Source organism: Schistocerca piceifrons, chromosome 2 (assembly GCF_021461385.2).
Source record: "Schistocerca piceifrons isolate TAMUIC-IGC-003096 chromosome 2, iqSchPice1.1, whole genome shotgun sequence".
NCBI classification, from domain to species: domain Eukaryota; kingdom Metazoa; phylum Arthropoda; class Insecta; order Orthoptera; family Acrididae; genus Schistocerca; species Schistocerca piceifrons.
In genome coordinates, this window is record NC_060139.1 from 237858304 (window position 1) to 237885412 (window position 27109).

General features: G+C 39.8%; 1 protein-coding gene across 8 annotated transcripts in view; it reads right to left on the reverse strand.

The window, feature by feature from the left end:
- The window catches only part of LOC124777276 (Fanconi anemia group A protein homolog), a 246329-nt gene that overhangs the window by 44121 nt on the left and 175099 nt on the right, over positions 1 to 27109 (reverse strand). For 6 of the 8 annotated variants that reach the window (XM_047252612.1, XM_047252614.1, XM_047252615.1 and 3 more), the window contains 4 exons: positions 26694 to 26851; positions 19209 to 19422; positions 12243 to 12526; positions 11322 to 11427 (listed from right to left, as the gene is read on the reverse strand). In XM_047252612.1, the coding sequence (XP_047108568.1) occupies positions 11322 to 11427; positions 12243 to 12526; positions 19209 to 19422; positions 26694 to 26851 (762 nt within the window). The remainder of the gene's footprint in view (positions 1 to 11321; positions 11428 to 12242; positions 12527 to 19208; positions 19423 to 26693; positions 26852 to 27109) is intronic. The other 2 variants (XM_047252619.1, XM_047252617.1) reach the window with 2 other exon arrangements.

The window sequence follows — 27109 nt, forward strand, 5'->3', positions numbered from 1 at the left end:
TTAGCACAGCTCAGGGGCATGTAGAGAAACTCAGGCTCAAGTTGAAACAGTAGTTGACCTCGCACTGGGTAGATATGTGCACAGTAGAGCAGTTCATAATGGGAAGGAACCTCTATGGTATACAGTCACTGAAAAGAAACTTCTAAAGAAACAGAGATTACTGCATAATAGGTGTAAAACGAAGCGTAAGGCTATAGATGAGAAATGCTGAATGAAACACGTTCGGCTGTCAAGAGAGCAATGTGTGATGCCTTCAATGACCACTGTAGCAGAATATCGTCAAATGACATTTCACAAAAGCCAAAGAAATTTTTGTCATATGTAAAGGCTGTTAGTGGACCAAAGTAAGTGTCCAGTCCCTAGTGAATGAGACAGGAACTGAAATTGAGGGTAGCAAAACAAAATCTGAAATGCTTAACTCCATTTTCAAATGTTCCTTTACAAAGAAAAACGCAGGACAACTGTCCCAATTTAATCCATGTACCACTGAAAAGATGACTGAAATAAGTATTAGCAGAAGAGGTGTTGAGAAGCAGCTGAAATCATTAAAATTTAACAAAGCTCCAGGTCCTGACAGAAACCCTGTCAGATTTTATACTGAATTTGTGGCTGAGTTAGCCCCTCTTCCAAGTATAATCTATTGTAGATCCCTCAAACAAAACACCGTGCCCAGTTCTTGAAAAGAGGCACAGGTTACACCCATCTACATGAAGGGTAGTAGAGGCAATCCACAAAACTGCCATCCAATATTCTTGACATCGATTTATTGTAGAATCTTAGAACTCATTCTGAGATCAAACATAATGAAGTATCTTGAACAGAATGACTTCCTCAATGCCAGCATGGATTTTGAAATCACTGATGATGTGAAACCCAATTCACACTTTTCTCACATGACGTACTGAAAGCCTTGTATCAAGGCACCAGATAGATGCAGTGTTTCTTGATTTCCGAAAAGCATTTGACTCAGTATTATATCTAAGTTTATTGTCAAAAGCAGATCATATAGGGTATCAAGAGAAATTTGTGACTGGATTGAGGACTTTTTAGTAGAGAGGACACAGCATGTTATTTGGATGGAATGTGATCGTCAGATGTAGAAGTAATTATGGATTGCCCCAGGGAAGTGTGCTGGGACCCTTGCTGTTCACATTGTTTATTAATGACCTTGTAGACAATATTAATAGGAAAATCAGGTTTTTTGCAGAGAATGCATTTATTTAGAAGGTGTACAACTTTGCTTCCGCCATTTTTTCCCCAACATTTGAGGCTTTAATGAAACAAATTGGTTACACATCTATCATTAAAAGTATTTTCTATCGCTGGCAACTACTTTCTCCCATCTTCCGGGCAGCGTACGAATCCCGTGTCGAAAAAATTGTTCAGACTTTGAAGCGATCCATGAATTGATCCAATTTGTGACTTCTTTATGAGATCGGAAGTGTTGGTCAGCTAGGTCATGCATCATTGTTCTAAACAGGTGATAGTCAGAGGAAGCAATATCTGGAGAATATGGCGGGTGGGGTAGGACTTCCCATTTTAATGTTTCCAAGTATGTTTTGACCTCTTTTGCAATGTGGAGTCAAGCATTGTCATGCTGCAAAATCACTTTATTGTGTCTCTCGCTGTATTGTGGCCGTTTATCTTTTAATGCTACGCTCAAACACATTTATTGCATTCGATAATGAGCAGCTGTGATTGTTTCACTTTGTTTTAACACTTTCTAGTACACGATGCCGAGCTGGTCCCACCAAATGCAGAGCATGATCTTGGAGCCGTGAATATTCAGTTTGGCCGTCAACGTGGAAGCATGGCCGGGATATCCTCATGATTTTTTGGGTTTAGGGTTATCATAATGAAACCATTTTTCGTCCCCGGTCACAATACGATGGAGAAATCCCTTACATTTTTGTCTCTGAAGCAACTGTTCACAAACACACAAATGCCGTTCAACGTCTCTTGGTTTCAGCTCACACGGGACCCAAGTTCCTTCTATCTGAACCAGGCCCATAGCCTTGAGACGTTTAGAAATGGCTCGCTGTGTCACTCCCACTAATCGTGCCAATTCTTCTTGAGTTTGACGTGAGTCTTCAATCAACAATATCTCCAATTCTGCATCTTCAAAAACATTCTCTCTTCCATCACTATACCGGTCTACGACGTTAAAATCACCGTTCTTGAAGCATTGAAACCACTCATGACACATTCTTTCACTAATAGTATCCTTACCATATGTACTTGAGAGCATTCAATGAGACTCAGCTGCTGCTTTCTTCATATTGAAACAAAACAGTAACACCTCCCGCAAATGACAAGAATTAGGCTCATAAACTTATATTTTCTCTCAAGAATAACCTTATGATGCAAACACAAATCGATTAATGCTTAAGTGGGGTTATGTTGACCGAGGTCCAAGCTAACTGCTTGATGTCTGTGATCTGTTTCTTTCGACCGCTACTTAACCATTGTTGCCACCTATCGGCAAACAGCGGAACCAAAGTTGTATACCTTGTATAATGAAGTACCATCTGAGAGATGCTTCATAACTATTCAGTCAGATCTTGATAAGATTTCAACATGGTGCAGTGATTGGTAACTTGCTCTAAATGTTCAGATATGTAAAATTTTGCACTTCAGAAAAAGAAAGAACGTAGTATCCATGACAATAATGTCAATGAGTCACTCTTGGAATCGGCCAACTGATACAAATACGTAGGTGTAACACTTTGTAAGGATATGAAATGGAATGGTCACATAGGTTCAGTCATGGGTGAAGCAGGTGGTAGACCTTAGTTTATCTGTAGAATACTAGGGAAGTGCAATCAGTCTACAAAAGAGCTTGCTTACAAATCACTTGCGTGATCAGTTCTAGACTATTATTCAAGTATATGGGACCATACCAGATATGACTAGTAGGGGATAATGAACGCATACAGAGAAGGGCAGCACGAATTGTCACCGGTTTGTTTAATCCATGGGAGAGTATGACAGAGATACTGAAGGTACTGAACTGGCAGATTCTTGAAGACAGATGTAAACTATCCCAAGGAAGTCCGTTAAGAAAGTTTCAAGAACCAGCTTTAAATGATTACTCTAGGGCTTTACTACAGCCCCCTACATTTTGCTCATGTAGGGATAGTAAGGATAAGATTAGGATAATTATTGTATGTCATGCACCTGACAGTGATTTGCAGAGTACAGATGTAGATGTAGACATAGACAGCAGAAATCGAAGGTTAATAGTCTGCACTGACTACCTCACCTGCTATGCTGTCACCAAAGCTGTGGAACTCGTGTAAAGTTCTTTGAAGAAGACACAATTTTGAAGCACAGAGCACCCCTGTAATGATCTCTGATCATGGAAAAGCTTTCCAGTCAGGACACACAATCTGCAGATGAATGGCCTCACAAAATGCTTTAATAAGAAGTTGACAGATATGCTGTCGGTGTATGCTGATGTCAGACAGAGAAACTGGGATACAACACTGCCCATCATGACCTTGTGCACAACACAGTGAAGTAAGACTCTACAGGATTCCCACCATTTTTTCGTTCCCAGGTCGCACGGCTGAAACAACAATGGATACAATGTTAAAATTTCAACTGGATTGTACTCAGGATGACTATGTGAAATGCTTCATCATTAAGACTGAAGAAGCAATGTAGCTGGCTCGCATTATTGACCCTGTATACCTAGAGAAAGAGAGGGGGCACTATAATACCAAGCTTCAGTCAGTGAGATACAGCCCAGAGACATGGTATGAATTTTTTTTTTTTTGCCTGTGCAGTCTAGTTTGGCCCATATTGTATCGTTTGGGGCTTTCTGGGCATCACATATTACACTCCATCAAGGAGACAAAAGTGCTGAGACATTATTTATGTCCTTCGTATGAAGCCTTACTACAGTCCAGAGGTGTAGCTCGACAGTGGGAGCTGCAAGGAAATGGAAGACCCAATCAACGATCACAAAGCTTCTATGGTATGGGCTACTGCAATGCTTATCAGAGCAAAGAGGATGTAACAACACTACCGGAATATGAGGAGCCACTAGCACCATCATCCAGAGGACCAGTGTGACCTATATCCAACTTGCTGTAGTTGGCTCCTACGAGGATTTCTGAAACAGTACATTACTGTTTTTCCAGTATAGGGAGCAATACCGTGAGCTGTGTTGCCATCTCTGCACTGCAGTGATTAGCATCGCTTGCTGGCCTACTGCGGGTCACTGGTTCATACCCAACCACCAACAATTACTTGTTATTTTGTGTTTATCATTTATGGAAGGTTTTTGAAAACATACAATACAGGCTTTCATGGCCAGCGTCTTGTTAAAACTTCTTGGCTGAAAGGCCGCAGTTGATGTATAAAACTGCTTCCTAACATTTCGTCTCTAACTGTGGGAGACATCTTCTGAGGTAAAACGGCTACTACCACTAAGGCTTGCGGGGCTCTTGCATTTATAGAGAGCACCACCATACGTAATGTGATGCCCAATGTATGACTATCTATGGAGCATCATCACTCTCAGTTGTAAATAATCAATTGTCATTCTGTTGGCGCAAGGTCAACATCAATATTTTATCAAATTTCAAACCTTTTTTTTCTGTTAAAATTATGATGGTGTTTATTACTCTCTATTGCTTCTCTGTACATGCATGCATGATAATGTCATGTCCTTGCTAAAATGCTCATCTCACAGAATTTTATTTTGTAGTTCTTATCCTGAAGAACAAGTTCTGCTATGGCCTGTTTTTTGGTATGTCCCAGATGACAGTTCCTTTTGTGTTCACCTATGTGCATGTTGACACTTATTTTCATAGTTCCTATATAGACTTGTCCACTACTGCATTGAATTTTATATACCCCAGGTGTTAGTAGGAGTGCCATGCATCTTTCACTGTTCTTAAATATTCATTAATCTTCTTGGTGGGTCTGAAGATCGTTTTGACCCCGTACTTGACCAAAACTTTCCCAATGGAATCCATAATTTTATTATTGAATGGGGAAATCTTATCCAGATAGCGGCTTCTGTTGCTCAGTAGTTCCAGCTTCTTCTCTTCTTTGATGGAGTACTCAATAAATGTCCTTACTAGTGGATCCATTTTTCTTGAAGGCTTGTCATAAGTGATTTAATTCATCCTGCAAATAAACTGGCTCACAGATTTTGTTGGATCTGTCCACCACAGTTTTAATGACATGTCTCTTTGATCTATGATTCCTTGTGCAGTGTAACATACACTGATCAATAACTGCACAAGGAATCATAGATAAAAGAGAGGTGTCATTAAAACTGTGCTGGACAGAGCCAAGAAAATCTTTCTGTATAACTCAGGGCCCAGAGTCCTGTCCACCTATGTATTTACAGACACGTCTACAAAATTAAGTTGACCATTGCTCTCTTCCTCATCATAAACTGTATCTTTGGCTTACTACCATTGAGATGCACCAAGAAGACATCCAGCTCCTCTTCGCTGTGAGTCCGAACAAGAAAAGCATCATCCATGTAGCGGTACCTCTTAGTCAGTCTTTCACTGACTGAAAATTACCTCGAGCAATTAAACAGAGAACTGACTCGCGGAGATAACACCTTGGACCTACTGATAACAAACAGACCTGAACTTTTCGACTCTGTAAGCGCAGAACAGGGAATCAGTGATCATAAGGCCATTGCAACATCCCTGAATATGGAAGTTAATAGGAATAGAAAAAAAAGGGAGGAAGGTTTATCTGTTTAGCAAGAGTAATAGGAGGCAGATTTCAGACTACCTAACAGATTGAAATGAAAATTTCTGTTCCAATACTGACAATGTTGAGTGTTTATGGAAAAAGATCGAGGCAATCGTAAAATGCGTTTTAAACAGGTACGTGACGAGTAAAACTGTGAGGGATGGGAAAAACCCACCGTGGTTCAACAACAAAGTTAGAAAACTACTGGAAAAGCAAAGAGAGCTTCACTGCAAATTTAAATGCAGCCAAAACCTCCCAGACAAACAGAAGCTAAACGATGTCAAAGTTAGCGTAAGGAGGTCTATGCATGAAGTGTTCAGTGAATTCGAAAGTAAAACTCTATGTACTAACTTATCAGAAAATCCTAGGAAGTTCTGGTCTTACGTTAAATCAGTAAGTGGATCGAAACAGCATATCCAGACACTCTGGGATGATAATGGCATTGAAAAAGAGTATCACGCGTAAAGCTGAAATACTAAACACCTTTTTCCAAAGCTGTTTCACAGAGGTAGCCCGCACTGCAGTTCCTTCTCTAAATCCTCGCACGAACAAAAAAAAAAAAGCTGACATTGAAATAAGTGTCCAAGAAATAGAAAAGCAATTGGAATCACTCAACAGAGGAAAGTCCACTGGGCCTGACGGGATACCAATTCGATTCTACACAGAGTGCGCGAAAGAACTTGCCCCCCTTCTAACAGCAGTGTACCGCAAGTCTCTAGAGGAACGGAAGGTTCCAAATGATTGGAAAAGAGCACAGGCAGTTCCAGTTTTCAAGAAGGGTCATCGAGCAGATGCGAAAAACTATAGGCCTATCTCTCCGACGTCGATCTGTTGTAGAATTTTAGAACATGTTTTTTGCTTGCGTATCATGTCATTTCTGGAAACCCAGAATCTACTTTGTAGGAATCAACATGGATTCTGGAAACAGCGAACGTGTGAGACCCAACTCGCTTTATTTGTTCATGAGACCCAGAACATATTAGATACAGGCTCCCAGGTAGATGCTATTTTCCTTGACTTCTGGAAGGTGTTTGATACAGTTCTGCACTATCGCCTGATAAACAAAGTAAGAGCCTACGGAATATCAGACCAGCTGTGTGGCTGGATTGAAGAGTTTTTAGCAAACAGAACACAGCATGGTGTTCTCAATGGAGAGGTGTCTACAGACGTTAATGTAACCCCTTGCGTGCCACAGGGGAGTGTTATGGGACCACTGCTTTTCACAATATATGTAAATGACCTAGTAGATTGTGTCAGAAGTTCCATGCGGATTTTCACAGATGATGCTGTAGTATACAGAGAAGTTGCAGCATTAGAAAATTGCAGCAAAATGCAGGAAGATCTGCAGCAGATAGGCACTTGGTGCAGGGAGTGGCAACTGACCCTTAACGTAGACAGATGTAATGTATTGCGAATACATAGAAAGAAGGATCCTTTATTGTATGATTATATGATAGTGAAACAAACACTGGTAGCAGTTACTTCTGTAAAATATCTGGGAGTATGTGTACGGAACGATTTGAAGTGGAATGATCATAAAAAATTAATTGTTGGTAAGGCGGGTGCCAGGCTGAGATTCATTGGGAGAGTCCTTAGAAAATGTGGTCCATCAACAAAGGATGTGGCTTACAAAACACTCGTTCAACCTACACTCGAGTATTGCTCATCAGTGTGGGATCCGTCCCAGGTTGGGTTGACAGAGGAGATAGAGAAGGTCCAAAGAAGAGCTGCACGTTTCGTCACCAGGTTATTTGGTAAGTGTGATAGCGTTACGGAGATGTTTAGGAAACTCAAGTGGCAGACTTTGCAAGAGAGGGACTCTGCATCGCGGTGTAGCTTGCTGTCCAGGTTTTGAGAGGGTGTGATTCTGGATGAGGTATCGAATATATTGCTTCCCCCCTACTTATACCTCCTGAGGAGATCACTAATGTAAAATTAAAGAGATTCAAGCATGCACGGAGGCTTTCCAGCAGTCGTTCTTCCCGCGAACCATACGCGAGTGGAACAGGAAAGGGAGGTAATGACAGTGGCACTTAAAGTGCCCTCCGCCACACACCTTTGGGTGGCTTGCGGAGTATAAATGTAGATGTAGATGTGTGCAGCACCCACTGTTCGATGAACTCCATAAATAAATTGGCAACAGTTGGACAAAGAGGGTTGTCTATAGTCACCCCTTCAATTTGTTCATAAAATTCACAGCCATACTGGAAATAATTTGTGGTAATGCAGTGTCTAAATAAAGGCACTACGTCAGTTGGAAAAATATCTGTTGTGTATGAAATAGATGTATATGTAGAAGTAGTGTGATCAAAAAGTTCACTAATCTTCTTCTTGTAATTTTTGTTTTTCATCAAAACTGTGGTATTACATTTGTCAGCTATAAGTACATTGATGCTCTTATCTGCACTGATCTCCCTTAGCACTTCCCTTTCTGCTTGAGACAAATTACTGTTAGGTGGCTTCGTTTGGGTAATATTCTGGCCGTTTCTGTCCTAATTTCATCAGCAGATTATGGTGATAACAGACGGATTCCTGCCTCCACATTTGCTATAATGTCCTCAGTGGGAACCTTTAGAGCAGGGGCGGGCAAACGTTACACGCGGCTCGTGAGCGCAAAGCGCTGCACGTGTGCTGCTCGCGTGCAGTCGTTGACTGGTGCAGTGGCGACAGCCGGCAGGTTGCGGTAGTGTAGTACCAGGCTAAGCTGCGGACGTTGATGCGAAGCGACCACTACGTAGTGAACGTTGTATTTCAAGAACCGGAAAATGCAGAGTGAGTCAAGGAAACGGAGAAGTGGAGATTTGCTATCTTTTAAAAGGGAATGGGAGAATCATTTTTTCTTTGTGCAAAACCGTGATAATTCAAAATGTTTAATATGTGGCAGTATTCTCGCTGGCCAGCGGAAGTTTAGTATTGAACGCCATTATAATAAATTTCACAAGGACGAGTACAATTTATTGTCGGATTCTGAGTGGACTGAGCTTAAGAAGAGCGATCTGACGATATGAGATGAATCTGATGTAAGTTGCTGTTGTCACGAGAGATCTGCGACTTTCTTTCGTCATGTCTGTCATCTAACTGATTTAACATTTTATGGAGCACTGTTTTCAATTTTTCAGGACGACAACAATCATAGCCCAGCGGCACGTGCAAGTTATAAGATTGCGCTTAATATAGTGAGGTCTGGAAAACCATTTGCTGAAGGTGAGTTTATAAAGGAGTGCATGAATGACGCTGCTGATTTACTTTGCCCACTGAATGCAAATCAGTTTCGAGCTATCACTCTTTCTCGGCGGGCTGTAAGTCGTCGTACAAGTGCCATGGCAGGTGATGTTTACCATCTATTAAGGAGTGCAGTGCAGGAGTTTATTGCTTTTTCCATCGCACTTGATGAGTCCACAGATATTTCAGACACCGCGCAATTAGTGATTTATGTCTGCGGCGTGGACACTGCTCTGCACATAACACAGGATTTTTTAGATATGATATCTTTAAAAAGCACGACCACTGGCGCGGACATCCTAAAAGCCGTTGAAGAAGCTGTCGATTCAGCTGGATTAAACTGGGAACGTTTGGTGTCAGTGACACCAATGAAAGGGGAACAAATGGGATTTGTTGGATTACTAAGACAAAAGCTACAGCGTACAGAAGAATCATTGTACAGCATCCTCTGCATTTTGCACCAAGAAGTACTCTGTGCAAAAGCAGCAAAACTGGGGGACGTCATGCAAGTGGTTATTCGGACAGTTAATTATTTGAGATCCCACGGGCTTACACATAGACAGTTTCACACATATTTAGCTGAAATTGAGGAAGAGTACGGTGACATACCATACCACAGTGAAGAGCGCTGGCTTAGCCGCGGTAAAGTACTAAAAAGATTTTTTGAGCTGAGAACACCAATAAATCAGTTTTTAAAGGACAAAAGAAGGTACAATCCCAAGTTAAAAGATCCAGAGTGGGTTGCCGACCTTGCATTTTTAGTGGACACTATCGGACACATGAATGCATTGAACACAAGTTTGCAAGGAGAAAATCAGCTAATTTGTAAAATGGAAGAAAAGGTACAAGCTTTCACTAGCAAGCTTGAGCTGTGGGAACGACAGCTCTCGTCAGGGAACGCAGTGCATTTCTCTACTCTGTCTACTGTGCGAGAACAGAATTGCAAAGAATATGTTTCCGTACTTAGTGCAAGAAAATAGGAATTTCTCAAGTGATTTGGGGATATATGATATTTATCCCAAGCTTTTGAATGGTTCTCGAGACCATTTGCTGTTTCTGTAGATGATATTCATCCCAATTTGCAAATGGAATTAACAGATCTACAGTGTAATTATCATCGGAGAGACAAGTTCATTTTTGGCAAGATGTGTAATGGACTTTTACCACGACTTTCCACAGCAAGAGTTTCCTCATCTCCATTGTGAAGCGGCGAAGATAATGTCAATGTTTGGCTCGATATACATTTGTGAGAGTTTTTTTCTGTTATGAAAATTAATAAGTCTCGGTTAAGAACAAACATCGCCCTTAGCGGCGCGTCTTAATCAAGTTGTGCATTCCTAGGAAAATTTTATAATGTACAAATATATTTTTATCTTTAACGTGAGCACTGTTGCTCTAAACCATTTCATAACTATTTACTCTACGTAATGTAAAAATTTTTTACTTCTGATGAAGGCTGCCTTAGAGCAGTTGAAACCTAGGTAAAGTTGAAAATTTTTTACCTGCTCAACCGAAGAGTTGAATTTTCAAATAATATTATAAATTTCGTCTACGGTTGCTGCATTATCGGCCATGTTCAAAATTGCACACTAAAATACTTTGTTTGGAAAATTCAGGTTTGAATATGTGATACCTGTGACTGGTACCGCCCACAACAAAAAATTTGCTCGTCAGTATTCACTTTGCTCTCTCTTTATGCTTGGCTGCATGTTGATTTCACCCCCTATTTCTCATCTTTCTAATTTTTTTCAAAAAGAACTTTTGAGTTGCTAAGATATTCAACACTGTTCATTAACTGCCCCTTGTTATGTTGATTGTTGACCAAGTAATTACAACAATATAATGTAATAATAATAAATTTCAACATATGACTGAAAGCACTTCAGGAACTGCTGTCTTTCTACACTATGCAGTTCTAAAAGAGAGTGAACTTATTTATTTTAAATATTAGCTCAAAGTTAAAAAATATTCACAGTTGAGAAGTTCTGACAGAATGTAAATACTCCAGGAGTAAAGGTGACCACTCACCAAACAGCAGAGACATTGAGTTGTTGACAGGCACACACAAAACAGAAAGAAAACTTGTTAGCTTTCGGAATGAATTCTTTCTTGAGATAGAATACACACATCCTGTCTTGAGCTAGAGTAGGTGTACACACACGCACAAACAAACACAAACACAAACACACACACACACACACACACACACACACACACACACACACACACACACACACACACACACGTTTATTCAGCTCTTCCTGGAGAAATTATGAACATCTTTGAAATAACAGGTTGTATAATACAACCATAGTAAACGCTAGACTACCCTTTCCTAATTCAGTATGCTAGAGAACAAAGGAACCACTTACTAAACGTTTGGTTATAAAGGCTGCCACGTCTTGCATTATTTGCCTTCCTGGAGTCACAGAATAGTTAGACGTGAAGATCAACCAAGGAGGTAATCGTGTTACAATACTGGAAGACAAAATTCCATATTTAAGTAAAAGAACAGTACCAGGAAAGATGAGATTTCTCAATATTAGTTCACATTAGTTTTGTAGGCAGCAGTTATGCAATTACTCATCCCTAAAGTTTTCCTTGGTAACAGGAGCTACAGGTCACAATACCTCGATACACACATATAAGAATTCCTTAACTGTTTGATTGTATGAGAGTGTGCTGTGTCATACAGCAAACATTATTCTTACACAGTTTATATGTCACAAACCTGTGTCACTGTTTTTACACTTTACAATATGCAACTTTTAATGGTTGGGATCTCTACTTTAATTCTTTGTAAACACGAAAGTCAAGCAGTGTAACAATTATTAATTTAAGTCAGCCCCATCCAGATGAAGTTTTGAAGTACAATGCTGGAAGTGTGAAATGTTATTGCCTACATTGCGTTTCATCCTAAATTTGTACACATAAACAAGTGAGTTGACCTTTCAGGTGAAAACCACAAATGTGTAGGAAAGAAAGGAAAGGAGGAGGATTAGGGTTGAACATTATAGTGACAACAGCAGCTTCAGTGACGGACCACAGGATCGAACTGGACAAGAATGGGTGTAGGAATGAAGTCGTGTCCTTTTCAATGGAACTGCTGAAGCACCTGCCTTAAAATGCTTATGGAAACCATGGAGCAGAATAAAGTTAAAAATTATAATGGTTGATAGCATCCACACAAACAGTTACAAGAACTGTAGCTATGGTTATTTTCTAAACTAGATTTTAATACAATATTTGCTCTAGGCATCCAATGACAGGTCACTATACTTCAGCTGCATTACCTGCAAATGCGATTATCCTCTGTGGGCTTTTGGTTGGCCCACTGTTGCAACAGCCATGATGACCCAACATTAGCTGCATTTGTTTCAATGACGTAAGTTAACACTAATACAAGATCAGATTCCAGAGATGCATCAGTGAAAGTTATTGCTGCATTGAATAAATTGGGAAGGGTGTCTTTGTCTGGAGGAGAGCACCTCATTATTAGCCTCTGCTGACGACACCCTGCAGATTCACTTTCAGTAGCCGTGTCAGCTTCTGCTTGTAGCCACTCATTCAGTGTCATCTGTGAATGATGAATGTGTTTAAGTCCTGTGCTATGAGTAAAAAACTTTTTATTTCAACTGATGACAAGAAAATACTGATTAAGTTCCATGTGCAGCCACGTTCCAGAGGTAGTGGTTGTCACTGAAGTAATTGTAGTGCATAGCAGTTGATCATGGTTATGGTCAAGCAAGATGATTCCTAGAATAGCCACTGTATGTTTGGTATAATGGTCTTATATGCAGTCTGGAGGATGAATTGTACCAATACCTCACAATACAATTCACTTGGCAGCATGGACCTAGCTGAGGTGGGGTGGCATTTGTGGCTCAACGATACAGACAGCTGCGTTGTAGGTGCAACCATAATGGAGGGGTATCTGTGGAGAGGCGTCTAACCTATGGATCCTGAAAAGGAGCTGTAGGAGGCATCAACCTGGATGACTGACTGATGTAGTGTTGTACATTGGCCAAACTGACCTTGTCCTGGTACTGCAAACAGATGAAAGTAAGGGAAATTACAGCCCTTGTTCTTCCTGAGGACATGCAACTCTACTGGTGTGCAAGAATATATGAGACAGTTGAAATAACCTCAGACTTAAAGAAGAATTTAATAATTCCAATTCCAAAGAAGGCAGGTGCTGACAGGTGTGAATGCAACTGAACCATCAATTTAATAATTCATGGTTGCAAAACATGACACAAATTATATGCAGAAAAGTGGGAAAACTGGTAGGAGCTGACATAGAGGACAATCAGTTTGGATTCTGGAGAAAAGTGGGAGCACTTAAGAAAATACTGACCATATGACTTACCTTAACAGATAGGTTAAAGAAAGGCAAACCTGTTTTTAGAGTATTTGTAAATTTAGAAAAAGCTTTTGACAATGCTGACTGGAATATACTCTTTGAAATTCTGGAGGTAATAGGGATAAAATACAGGAAGCAAAGAGTTATTTACAACTTGTACAGAAACCACACGGCAGTTGTAACAATTAAAAGGACATAAGGGGAAGCAGTAGCTGAGAAGGAAGTGAGGAAGGGTTGCAGCTTATCCCTGATGATATTTAATCTGCACAGTGAACAAGCAATAAAGGAAATCAAGGATAAATTTGGAAAATAAATTGAAGTTCACTGAGAAGAAATAAAAGCATTGAGATTTGCCAGTGATATTGCAATTCTTTTGAACACAGCAAAGGACTTGGAAAAGCAGCTGAATGGGATGGATAGTGTCTTGAAATAAAGTTATACACTGGAAATAAACACAAGAAAGACATAAATATGGAATTCAGTTAATTAAATCAGGTGGTGCTGAGAGAATTAGATTACGAAATGAGATACTGAAAGTAGTGGGTGAGTTTTGTTATTTGTGGAGCAAATTAACTGATGATGTTGAAAGCACAGAGGAATAAAATGTGAACTGACCATAGCACAAAAAGCATTTATGAAAAAGAGAAATTTGTTAACATCTAAAATAAATGTAAGTGTTAAGAAGTCTTTTTGAAAGGTATTAGTCTGGTGCGTAGCTTGCATGAAAGTGAAAAGTGGACGATGAGCATCTCAGACAAGAAGAGAATAGCAGTTCATGAAAAAGTGTGCTACAGAACACTAAAGACTTTGATTGAATAGTTAATGAGAAGGTCACTGAACTGAACTGAGGAAAAAGGAAACTAATGGCACAACTTGACTAAAGAAGGGATCAGTTGATAGGTTACATCCGGAGGCATGAAGGAATTATCAATTTGGTAATGAAGGAAAATGTGGGAGGTAAAAAAAATGGATAAGGAGACCAATACAGTAAGCACATTCAGAAGGATGTATGTTGCAGTAGTTATTCAGAGATAGAAGTTTGCACAGGATAGGCTAAAATGGATAATTGCATCAAATCATTTTTGGTGCTAAAGATCACAACAACAACAACAACAGTGAATGCCATGTGGTTGCTTCTTAGGTGGTAGTAATGTTTTTAATGTACTTTGGAATAGCATCACAGAATCTGAGAAGAAATGCAAACATAATGGAACATGTCATACAAATCTTGTTTCTTTTTGTGGGTGTTCTCTACAGCATGTTACAAAGCGAAAATTTGAGATAACTGTACCTATCTGACAGAAATGTGAAGTAGCAGCAAAAAATCTGGGTCCTTGCTGATGATGACTGTCCAGCAAAATAAAGAGAGTCTAGGCTGTGTGTGAAACTATGGTGTGCATCTCCCCTACTGCACGCTTCAGGGAAGAAAAGTAACTAGAGGTTAATATGGCAGAGTAAATCTTGCCAAGTTTCTTGAAAGAATCCAGGAAAAGTAGCCAAAGCAGGACTATATAGCAACTTCTTCCACCATACCAACATGTATTCGTATATGTACAAACATTTCTTGAGGGATCCATAATTCATGCACTTCTATGTACATTGTTCAATAGATATATGGTGTCAAATGAAAACATGATTTATTTTCTCCCCAAAACTGAATTAAGCCATCAATGGGTTACTATTCAAAGACCTCAAAGGCCATTGTGTGTGCCCTACACGTTTTTTGGAACAATCTTCCTATGAGGCATATTTTGGAATGTTTACCAAGTAGAGTGCACTGATGCATATGCCAGTATGATGATACAGTGAAGACATCAAGGTAAGTTTTTCGAAAGTAGAAAATTGCCTTATTTTTGCAATACTTTCTGAATGATTTTATGAATATATGTAAAATTTTATGATACAGTCACATAAAAAAGGAACCAAAGTAGCATCTTTAATGAAATGCAGCTGACCTGTTAGAAACAAACATCTCATGTTATGAAATGTCTACTTGGAAGTCCACAATTGCTCTTGCATTGCATTTTCCTTTAGCAAGGAAAGTTATTATGCAATGTTCATCACAAGATTAAAGATGAAAAAAGATAGGCCATGGCTAGAATAAACTAAACCAGCAGAACTTTGATTTTCTTAATTGAAATCTTATACAACCTACAAGTAACTCCGTCTGTTTACATGAAATTATACACAAGCCAACAACTCAAAATTATCCCAATTATTTTAATAGTACTTGCAACAATAACAATGTGTACTCCAACAATTTTTGCATCAACTGAATGTGACAATTTTAAGGTGAAACACTGAATGGCAGGCAGAAACATTAACAGTTCAAAGGACAGTTTGCTAAGTCATCAAAATTTCAGTCAGCTTCAGAGCACACATATATATTTTCAAATTAATCAATATGAACAAACGGAGAAAGAACAGTGATGAACATTCCAGATATCAGTACTGGTGGTGGTGGTGGTGGTGGTGGTGGTGGTGGTGGAGTATGATGCGATGTCAGGCATGTAAACCATGTTTATAATAAAAATGCGAAGTGCGGAACCAGTAAAAGTGTGGGCTGAAACTGAGCATAATCAATAGACAGAAATACACAAAAATGGGTAAATATAAAGGGCGATCAAAAAGTTTACATTTGAGGCCAACATTGCTGTGTATATGCAACACACTGCGACTCCGATGCAGATATATAAGCATCACATATAGGCAAGGGATTAGTGTGGCATTTGTGTCTTTCAACATGCGGGCAGTAAATGCGTAAACATGAACAATGGTGACATTATTACCAAATGTGTCCAAACAGGACCAATGTGCTGTTATTCTTTTCTTGGTGGCCGAAGGACAAATACTGGTAGAAATCCATCACAGAATAAAGAATGTTTATGAGGAGTAGTGTGACAAGGGGTCCTGTTACTTCATGATAATGCATGTCTCCATATTGCAAATGCCGTAACACAGAAGTTAGGCCAACTGAGGTGGGAGACACTCGACCACCCGCCCTGTATTTCTGATTTCTTCCCATGTGATTAACGTGCCTTCGGTCCCCTAAAAAGGCCTTGAAAGGTCGATGATTCCTGTCAGACAAAGAAGTGCACAGGCAATTACAGACTTCACGCAACAGGGTGCAGAGCTTTAGCAAAATGAGTATCTTCAACCCAGTGTGTCAGTGGGATGATTACTTCAATTCTTACAGGGATTTTGCCCAATTGGAATACCAATTCTCGCCTGTACGGCCTACCAATGGCAATTTTTGATCACTGCTTATAATAAAGGATATAAATATTTAAATAAAATACGAAATACATGGATTATGGGAGCATGGTTGCTTAGAGAGTAGAACTGGTGCAAATATGGCTGTACCTAAAAAAAAATACAATAAGTAATTAAAAACGGTTATTAATGCTGTTTATTCAAATACTTAATAATATTTATCTTCATTATATGAATGATGTATTATATGAATGTCTACTTCAATGTATTCCAAACATAATAAGAAATGAAACAGAAAATTGATGCAGTGATGAATATATCATCTCAGTTATTCCAGCCAGATCAACTCAAGTAAACTCAAGAGCTTTCAACAGCTGTCTCTGTCATCATCTTCAGAAGTAAAACTACTCACTGCCAGGGTTGGCATGGTGTTCTGTTTGTATAGATGAAGTAGTAATATCCAGAACCTTTCAGAAGAGGGCTGAAATGATCCATACATGGGAAGGTGAGTTGAGCAGCTTCTGGCAGCTCCATTCCACTTTCAGGCTAAATGACATCAAATGGTTCAGGGTCTGTATCACATTTTAAACTTCTACTCCCACCAACTTATAAGTATCAAGCATACATCTTTGTTTTCTCTCGGTATCCAAACCCTGTTACCATTCGCTATTAACATGATGCCCCTAATGTAATATTGTCTGCCTCTCTTATAGTGGAATTTCAATATGAAGACACAGTAGTGTGGCACAATGACAGAAATAACAATCAAATATTTGTTTGACTACAAAAGTAAATTAAAAAAAAAAAAAAAATAAACAGTGATACAAGAAATACGTATTTTACTCTTCTGACATCACATCAAATATGCTAATAGGGGCACTACAACAATGGATTATTTGCCAGTTAGTAAGTGAAATCAATAACAGTAAATACACTACTGGCCATTAAAATTGCTACACCAAGAAGAAATGCAGATGATAAACGGGTATTAATTCGACAAATATATTATACTAGAACTGACATGTGATTACATTTTCACGCAATTTGGGTGCATAGATCCTGAGAAATCAGTACCCAGAACAACCACCTCTGGCTGTAATAACGGCCTTGATACACCTGGGCATTGAGTCAAACAGAGCTAGGATGGCATGTACAGGTACAGCTGCCCACGTAGCTTCAACACGATACCACAGTTCATCAAGAGTAGTGACTGGCATATTGTGATGAGCCAATTAATCAGCCACCATTGACCAGACGTTTTCAATTGGTGAGAGATCTGGAGAATGTGCTGGCCAGGGCAGCAGTTGAACATTTTCTGTGTCCAGAAAGGCCCGTACAGGACCTGAAACATGCGGTCATGCATTATCCTGCTGAAATGTAGGGTTTCGCAGGGATCGAATGAAGGGTAGAGCCACGGGTTGTACCACATCTGAAATGTAACATCCACTGTTCAAAGTGCCGTCAATGCGAACAAGAGGAGACCGAGACGTGTAACCAATGGCACCCTATACCATCACACCGGTGATATGCCAGTATGGCGATGATGAATACATGCTTCCAATGTGCGTTCACCGAGATGTCGCCAAACACGGGTGTGACCATCATGATGCTGTAAGCAGAACCTGGATTCATCCAAAAAGTGACGTTTTGCCATTCGTGCACCCAGGTTCGTCGTTGAGTACACCATCACAGGCGCTCCTGTCTGTGATGCAGCGTCAAGGGTAACCGCAGCCATGGTCTCCGAGGTAATAGTCCATGCTGCTGCAAAAGTCATCGAACTGTTTGTGCAGATGGTTGTTGTCTTGCAAACGTCCCCATCTGTTGACTCAGGGATCGAGACGTGGCTGCACGATCCGTTACAGCCATGCGGATAAGATGCCTGTCATCTCGACTGCTAGTGATACGAGGCCATTGGGATCCAACACGGCATTCTGTATTACCCTCCTGAAACCACCGATTCCATATTCTGCTAACAGTCATTGGATCACGACCAACACGAGCAGCAATGTCGTGATATGATAAACTGCAATTGCGATAGGCTACAATCCAACCTTTATCAAAGTAGGAAACATGATGGTACGCATTTCTCCTCCTTAGACGAGGCATCACAACAACACTTCACCAGCAATGCCGGTCAACTGCTGTTTGTGGATGAGAAATCGGTTGGAAACTTTCCTAATGTCAGCACGTTGTAGGCGTCGCCACCAGTGCCAACCTTGTGTGAATGCTCTGGAAAGTTCATCATTTGCATATCACAGCATCTTCTTCCTGTTGGTTAAATTTCGCATCTGTAGCATGTCATCTTTGTGGTGTAGCAATTTTAATGGCCAATGGTGTAGAAGTATGAACAAAGGACAGGATTTGTTAACTTTACACAGCTGGCAGTCATTTTCAAATGCTGAGAAATTAACAGCATAAATACTTAGTGTTTTGTCAGTTGAAAGCATGGTATAAAGCTCATATTACAACAATTTGACAAACAACCAGATATCTGAGCATAAAGAAACTAAGAATACTACAATCTTTGACACTAGCCTGTTGATGTTTTAGTTATAATGTGACTGTTATCTGTTTTTGGTAAAACTATATTATTATTATTATTATTATTATTACCACCACTATTATGATTGTTAGTTATTGTGTCTCCTATTTTAAATGATATATAACAGACTGATGTACATGCCTGATTATTATGTATGAACTGTGCCCAAAACTTGGAAGGTTTCCACGACAAGGGGGGTAACTTTTCAGAATCCAGTCTTTGCTGCGCAAATAAAAATTTCTTTACAAGAACAGCGGGCACCACTTGCAACAGACACAAACTGGTTGCTGCATCATCAATATCAGCCTTTAGTTCCCATGTAAATTCAGCATATCGCATGTACTGTTCAGCTAGCCTGTAAAGAAATGCAACAGTCAACTTCACACAACAGACAATGTGTCCCTTGTTAAAATGGAATTTTACAACAATTAGAGGATGGGAATGACAAACAGGAAATTCAGAAAGGCAACCCCTAACTTGCAGACAAATATGTAACATAGGTTAGCTTTTGAGAATTTATTCTCTCTCTGTCTTGTGTGTGTGTGTGTGTGTGTGTGTGTGTGTGTGTGTGTGCGTGCGCACGCACGTGCCTGTTTGTTGTCCTCGTTGTCCTCTGCAGTCAGTTTGTGATGTTAACACAGTCAGCAGCAGATCGCAAGATATGACACGCAATGTCCCTGTTGATTAGGTATCTAACATGCAGGTTTTGGACAACTTTTACCATAAGCACACAAGGGTGTAATGTTACACGGTGATGAAGACTGTTGGTTTCCACTTTCTTGTGGTTAAATTCTGTTCCTCATCTTTTTGCAATTTAGCTTTTGTATTAACACAAACAGTGTCCTCCTGGGTCTTCCACCAGCACATGCTCCATAGAAATGTTGAGATTTAGCAATGGCATCCAGTGTAATATTGGGGAGCATCAGCAAAAAGAAAAATAAGAAATCACCGCAGCTATACTGACACACGTTTACTAGCTCACAAGCGGTTTCATTTGAAAAACATAGTCAGATTACACTGTCGACAGTTTTCATAACAAATTCCCACAGAGACATGCATTAAAAAGTCTATTTTTCTTACATGACACTACAGGCAAATCCCGGAGCATGGCAGTCATATAATCAGTCTGTCAAGTAGCTGCTAGAAGCACAGTAAGCAGTGAGTGCAAGCAACTTGGGCAGTACACTAGACAAGACTATATACTGATAAGAAGAGTCAGGATGCATCCTGCTTTTGCATAAGATTTGCAGATGAATATTGGGCTTTTTTCCAAGCATTCTTACTGTACACCTCTAACCCAAATGAGTGGGCCAATCTACTCACCTTGCCAGTACCATGCACTATGTCAGCACCACTGGCAAAGCGTACACCAAGTGAGAAGGGGAAGCTGTGAGAATGGCTCTGTATGTCCATGAGATCCAGAGTGCTACAGGCAATGGTGCCAGATTGCTGATGTGTTCCTTGACTTGCAAAAAGAATTCAATATTGTTTTGCTCTACTGTTTAGTGAACAAAATATGAGCTTACTGAAGGAAGAGAGAACGAAAATCGGGTTTAATGTCCTGTTGACATCAAGGTCATTAGAGACGGAGCATAAGCTCAGATCATGTCAAGGATGGGGATGAAATCGGCTGTGCCCTTTCAAAGGAATCATCCCAGCATTTGCCTGGAGTGATTTAGGAAATCATGGAAAACCTAAATCTGGATAGAGAGCTAACCAATGCACAAGCTTATTCAGTACCAACTTATTGAATATCTGACTATATTTAGGACTTCCTAGCGAATACAGTAAGGCATACTGTTCTTAGCAGGATGAAATTTACAAATGTACAACTAATTTCAGTTGTACCCCACGAGAGTGTTAAGATGTTGTTGCTTTTTACAGTATATACATAAAGAAGGCAGTGTATAACATCAGAAGCTCCATCGGGCTGTTCATAGGAAGGTTAGTGCCAGAGACCGTAGCAAAATTCAGGAAGACCTGCAGAGAATCAACATTTGGTTCACGAGCTAGCAGTTGATACTAAATGTAAATAAATGTAGCATACTGAGCATAGATAGGCAAATAGATCCATCACATAACGGCACTAAATCAGTGAAAACATTAACAACTGTAAAACACCGAAGAGTAACTGTCCACAATGCCCTAAAGTGGAATGACCAGATAAAACTACTTGTAGGAAAAATGAAGGCCAGGCTGAAATTCGTTGCAAGAATATTAAGGAATTGTAGACCTGTGCATAGACTTTTGGTGCCACATACCTCTGGAAACACCCCCCATGAACCATGGACCTTGCCGTTGGTGGGGAGGCTTGCGTGCCTCAGCGATACAGATAGCCGTACCGTAGGTGCAACCACAACGGAGGGGTATCTGTTGAGAGGCCAGACAAACGTGTGGTTCCTGAAGAGGGGCAGCAGCCTTTTCAGTAGTTGCAAGGGCAACAGTCTGGATGATTGACTGATCTGGCCTTGTAACAATAACCAAAACGGCCTTGCTGTGCTGGTACTGCGAACGGCTGAAAGCAAGGGGAAACTACAGCCGTAATTTTTCCCGAGGGCATGCAGCTTTACTGTATGATTACATGATGATGGCGTCCTCTTGGGTAAAATATTCTGGAGGTAAAATAGTCCCCCATTCGGATCTCCGGGCGGGGACTACTCAAGAGGATGTCGTTATCAGGAGAAAGAAAACTGGCGTTCCATGGATCGGAGCATGGAATGTCAGATCCCTTAATCGGGCAGGTAGGTTAGAAAATTTAAAAAGGGAAATGGATAGGTTGAAGTTAGATATAGTGGGAATTAGTGAAGTTCGGTGGCAGGAGGAACAAGACTTCTGGTCAGGTGACTACAGGGTTACAAACACAAAATCAAATAGGGGTAATGCAGGAGTAGGTTTAATAATGAATAGGAAAATAGGAATGCGGGTAAGCTACTATAAAAACAGCATGGTGAACACATTATTGTGGCCAAGATAGATACGAAGCCCACACCTACTACAGTAGTACAAGTTTATATGCCAACTAGCTCTGCAGATGATGAAGAAATTGAAGAAATGTATGATGAAATAAAAGAAATTATTCAGATTGTGAAGGGAGACGAAAATTTAATAGTCATGGGTGACTGGAATTCGAGTGTAGGAAAAGGGAGAGAAGGAAACAAAGTAGGTGAATATGGATTGGGGGACAGATATGAAAGAGGAAGCCGCCTGGTAGAATTTTGCACAGAGCACAACATAATCATAACTAACACTTGGTTTAAGAATCATGAAAGAAGGTTGTATACATGGAAGAACCCTGGAGATACTAAAAGGTATCAGATAGATTATATAATGGTAAGACAGAGATTTAGGAACCAGGTTTTAAATTGTAAGACATTTCCAGGGGCAGATGTGGACTCTGACCACAATCTATTGGTTATGGCCTGTAGATTAAAACTGAAGAAACTGCAAAAAGGTGGGAATTTAAGGAGATGGGACCTGGATAAACTAAAAGAACCAGAGGTTGTACAGAGATTCAGGGAGAGCATAAGGGAGCAATTGACAGGAATGGGGGAAATAAATACAGTAGAAGAAGAATGGGTAGCTTTGAGGGATGAAGTAGTGAAAGCAGCAGAGGATCAAGTAGGTAAAAAGACGAGGGCTAGTAGAAATCCTTGGGTAACAGAAGAAATATTGAATTTAATAGATGAAAGGAGAAAATATAAAAATGCAGTAAGTGAAACAGGCAAAAAGGAATACAAACGTCTCAAAAATGATATCGACAGGAAGTGCAAAATGGCTAAGCAGGGATGGCTAGAGGGCAAATGTAAGGATGTAGAGGCCTATCTCACTAGGGGTAAGATAGATACCGCCTACAGGAAAATTAAAGAGACCTTTGGAGATAAGATAACGACTTGTATGAATATCAAGAGCTCAGATGGAAACCCAGTTCTAAGCAAAGAAGGGAAAGCAGAAAGGTGGAAGGAGTATATAGAGGGTCTATACAAGGGCGATGTACTTGAGGACAATATTATGGAAATGGAAGAGGATGTAGATGAAGATGAAATGGGAGATACGATACTGCGTGAAGAGTTTGACAGAGCACTGAAAGACCTGAGTCGAAACAAGGCCCCCGGAGTAGACAATATTCCATTGGAACTACTGACGGCCGTGGGAGAGCCAGTCCTGACAAAACTCTACCATCTGGTGAGCAAGATGTATGAAACAGGCGAAATACCCTCAGACTTCAAGAAGAATATAATAATTCCAATCCCAAAGAAAGCAGGTGTTGACAGATGTGAAAATTACCGAACTATCAGCTTAATAAGTCACAGCTGCAAAATACTAACACGAATTCTTTACAGACGAATGGAAAAACTAGTAGAAGCCAACCTCGGGGAAGATCAGTTTGGATTCCGTAGAAACACTGGAACACGTGAGGCAATACTGACCTTACGTCTTATCTTAGAAGAAAGATTAAGGAAAGGCAAACCTACGTTTCTAGCATTTGTAGACTTAGAGAAAGCTTTTGACAATGTTGACTGGAATACTCTCTTTCAAATTCTAAAGGTGGCAGGGGTAAAATACAGGGACCGAAAGGCTATTTACAATTTGTACAGAAACCAGATGGCAGTTATAAGAGTCGAGGGACATGAAAGGGAAGCAGTGGTTGGGAAGGGAGTAAGACAGGGTTGTAGCCTGTCCCCGATGTTGTTCAATCTGTATATTGAGCAAGCAGTAAAGGAAACAAAAGAAAAATTCGGAGTAGGTATTAAAATCCATGGAGAAGAAATAAAAACTTTGAGGTTCGCCGATGACATTGTAATTCTGTCAGAGACAGCAAAGGACTTGGAAGAGCAGTTGAATGGAATGGACAGTGTCTTGAAAGGAGGATATAAGATGAACATCAACAAAAGCAAAACAAGGATAATGGAATGTAGTCTAATTAAGTCGGGTGATGCTGAGGGAATTAGATTAGGAAATGAGGCACTTAAAGTAGTAAAGGAGTTTTGCTATTTGGGGAGCAAAATAACTGATGATGGTCGAAATAGAGAGGATATAAAATGTAGGCTGGCAATGGCGAGGAGAGCGTTTCTGAAGAAGAGAAATTTGTTAACATCCAGTATTGATTTAAGTGTCAGGAAGTCATTTCTGAAAGTATTCGTATGGAGTGTAGCCATGTATGGAAGTGAAACATGGACGATAAATAATTTGGACAAGAAGAGAATAGAAGCTTTCGAAATGTGGTGCTACAGAAGAATGCTGAAGATTAGATGGGTAGATCACATAACTAATGAGGAAGTATTGAATAGGATTGGGGAGAAGAGAAGTTTGTGGCACAACTTGACCAGAAGAAGGGATCGGTTGGTAGGACATGTTCTGAGGCATCAAGGGATCACCAATTTAGTATTGGAGGGCAGCGTGGAGGGTAAAAATCGTAGGGGGAGACCAAGAGATGAATACACTAAGCAGATTCAGAAGGATGTAGGTTGCAGTAGGTACTGGGAGATGAAAAAGCTTGCACAGGATAGAGTAGCATGGAGAGCTGCATCAAACCAGTCTCAGGACTGAAGACCACAACAACAACAACAACCTCTGGAAACTACTAAAAAATCCATGCTATGTATAATCGCTCTTCTATTACATTCCAAAGTTGAATTGAAACACTATTAGTCAGGTGGTAATAATGGTTTAGCTCCTCAGGTTATATGCTGACGGTTTTCTTCAAATATCTTTAAAGGAAGGGAGATTAGGGTTTAATGTTCCACTGAGGACAATTATGTTAGAACAGAGTTCAACCTCAGATCTGGTAAAGATGTGGAAGGACCTTAAAAGGATTTGCCTCAACTGACATGGGAAAGCTAAATCTGGATGGCAGGAGGGGGAGGAACTTGAACTGTCATCCTCCTGAATGTGAGTTCAGTTTCTTAGCCATTGCACCATCTCACTCAGCAAACAACCATGAAGAGCATGGCAGATGGTATGTCCCACTGTACCAGTTATTAGGGTTTCTTCCAGTTCCATTCACATATGGAGTGCAGGAAGAATGACTGACTGAATGCCTCTTTGAATACTGTAAATATTCTAATCTTGTCCCAATGAACCCAATGGCAGAGATATGAATGCAGTTGTGGTATATTCTTAGAGTCATCATTTATTGCTGGTTCTTGAAACTCTGTTAGCAGACTTTTTCAGGATAATTTACATCTATCTTCAAGGGTCAATCAGTTCAGCTTCTTCAGCATCTCTGCGGCAGCCTCCCACAGATCAAACAAACCTGTGGCCATCTGCATTACCTGCGCCTGAGACTTTGTGATCATTCCATTTCACACACCTACAAAGTTTTACACCCAGTTATTTGTATCAGCTGACCAATTCCAACTGTGACTAATTAATATTATAGTCATAGGATACTATGTTTCTTTTTTCATTTTGTAAGTCAAGTTGTCAATCTTTGCACCACTTTGAAATCTTATCACTATCTGGCTGAGTATATATGTAGCCTCTTTCAGACAGCACCTCATTACAAGCAACTGCATCATCTGCAGAAAGTGTGAGGTTATGATTAACATTATTTATAAGGTCATTAATATACAATATGCACAGCAAGGGTCCCAAAACACTATCTGGAGCATACGCAATATTTCTTCTACATCTCGCAATGACTCTTCAGCAAAGATAAACATGCTGCGTACTCCCTACTGCATACTCCCTACCAAAAAATCCTCAATCCAGTCACAAATTGCACTTGATATCTCATATGATCATACTTTTGCCAACAAGTATAGGTATGGTAATGAGTCAAATGCTTTTCGGAAATCAAGAAATACTGCATCTACCTGACTGCCTTGATCCAAAGTTTTCAGTGTGTTTGCTGCTTAGATACAGTGCTATTATCTACCTCTGGTGTTATGTGTGATATTTATGTATGAAAGATACCTGATGTAGAGCCTATCTCAAGTATTTGCTGCTGTTTGATGAATACAGTAAGCATTTTGCTTTTAAAACAATTAAGCAAATCTGTTCTGTAAAATTCTAAATACCTGAGAACTATGACAGAAAATAGTTGAAATGAACAAGTGGCTTTAATGTTATGAAGCATGAGGTGTTTCTGTCATCGCACGCAGTATGGGTTCTTCAGCTCATTGTTGTTGACGATGACAACTTGTGTCGTGCATGTCTGCCATGACAATTTGGTCACTTGCATGATAACTCTATGCAGAGTTTATATTAATATTTCTCTTATTAGCATATTTTTGGAAGCACTTTTGACAGTACAAAATACAGTTCATAAGATAATGAATACACTGTGAAGTTGTTGCTGGAATATGAAACAAGGGAAGTTCACAATGCACATAGCAACAGCCACATAACCGTTACTACTCATCTCTATGAAGCACATGTTTTTCTCATGAATTTATTAGATGAATACATCATTATCAAATGACAAATAAAAATTGCAATCTTAACATAAATTACTCAAATTCTATTTTTCTCTTTGAATCCAACAAAATGTTACAAGACAAACAATCTAAATATCATGAAACATATGTGGTGTGACAGGAAAGCATAGTTAAAAGCAAGGGTACAATTTATAAACAAACAATACTGAAACACAAGGTGGAATTTAAGAATAAAATTAAAATTCACCTTATGCAATGTATCATGTCTTTCGTGTCTCTGAGAGGGATCCTATCAGCAACATATTGTGCCACTGTTGTGCACTCTGCAGTGTCCTCTACTGGTAACTTAGAAAAGCTTGGCCCAAATGATTCTATAAGATACAACAAAACAGCTGCTGCTCGAACCTGGAAAAAGAAAAAACTGAAAAATATACCTGATGCAAGAATTCACATACAAGGGAAAGACTGGAGCCCATCATCTTCTAAAGCTGTCTTAAAAAAGGAGGATTCACAACCCTTTCAACAAAGCTTATGCTTCATACAACTCTACTGTATACACCAACATTCACCAGCTTTTTCAGTTACTCTGCTATAAGGTACAATGCGAAAGGCTTTAATGAAGTCTATTAAAACAGATGCTGGCAACTAATCCACAATCTTGAC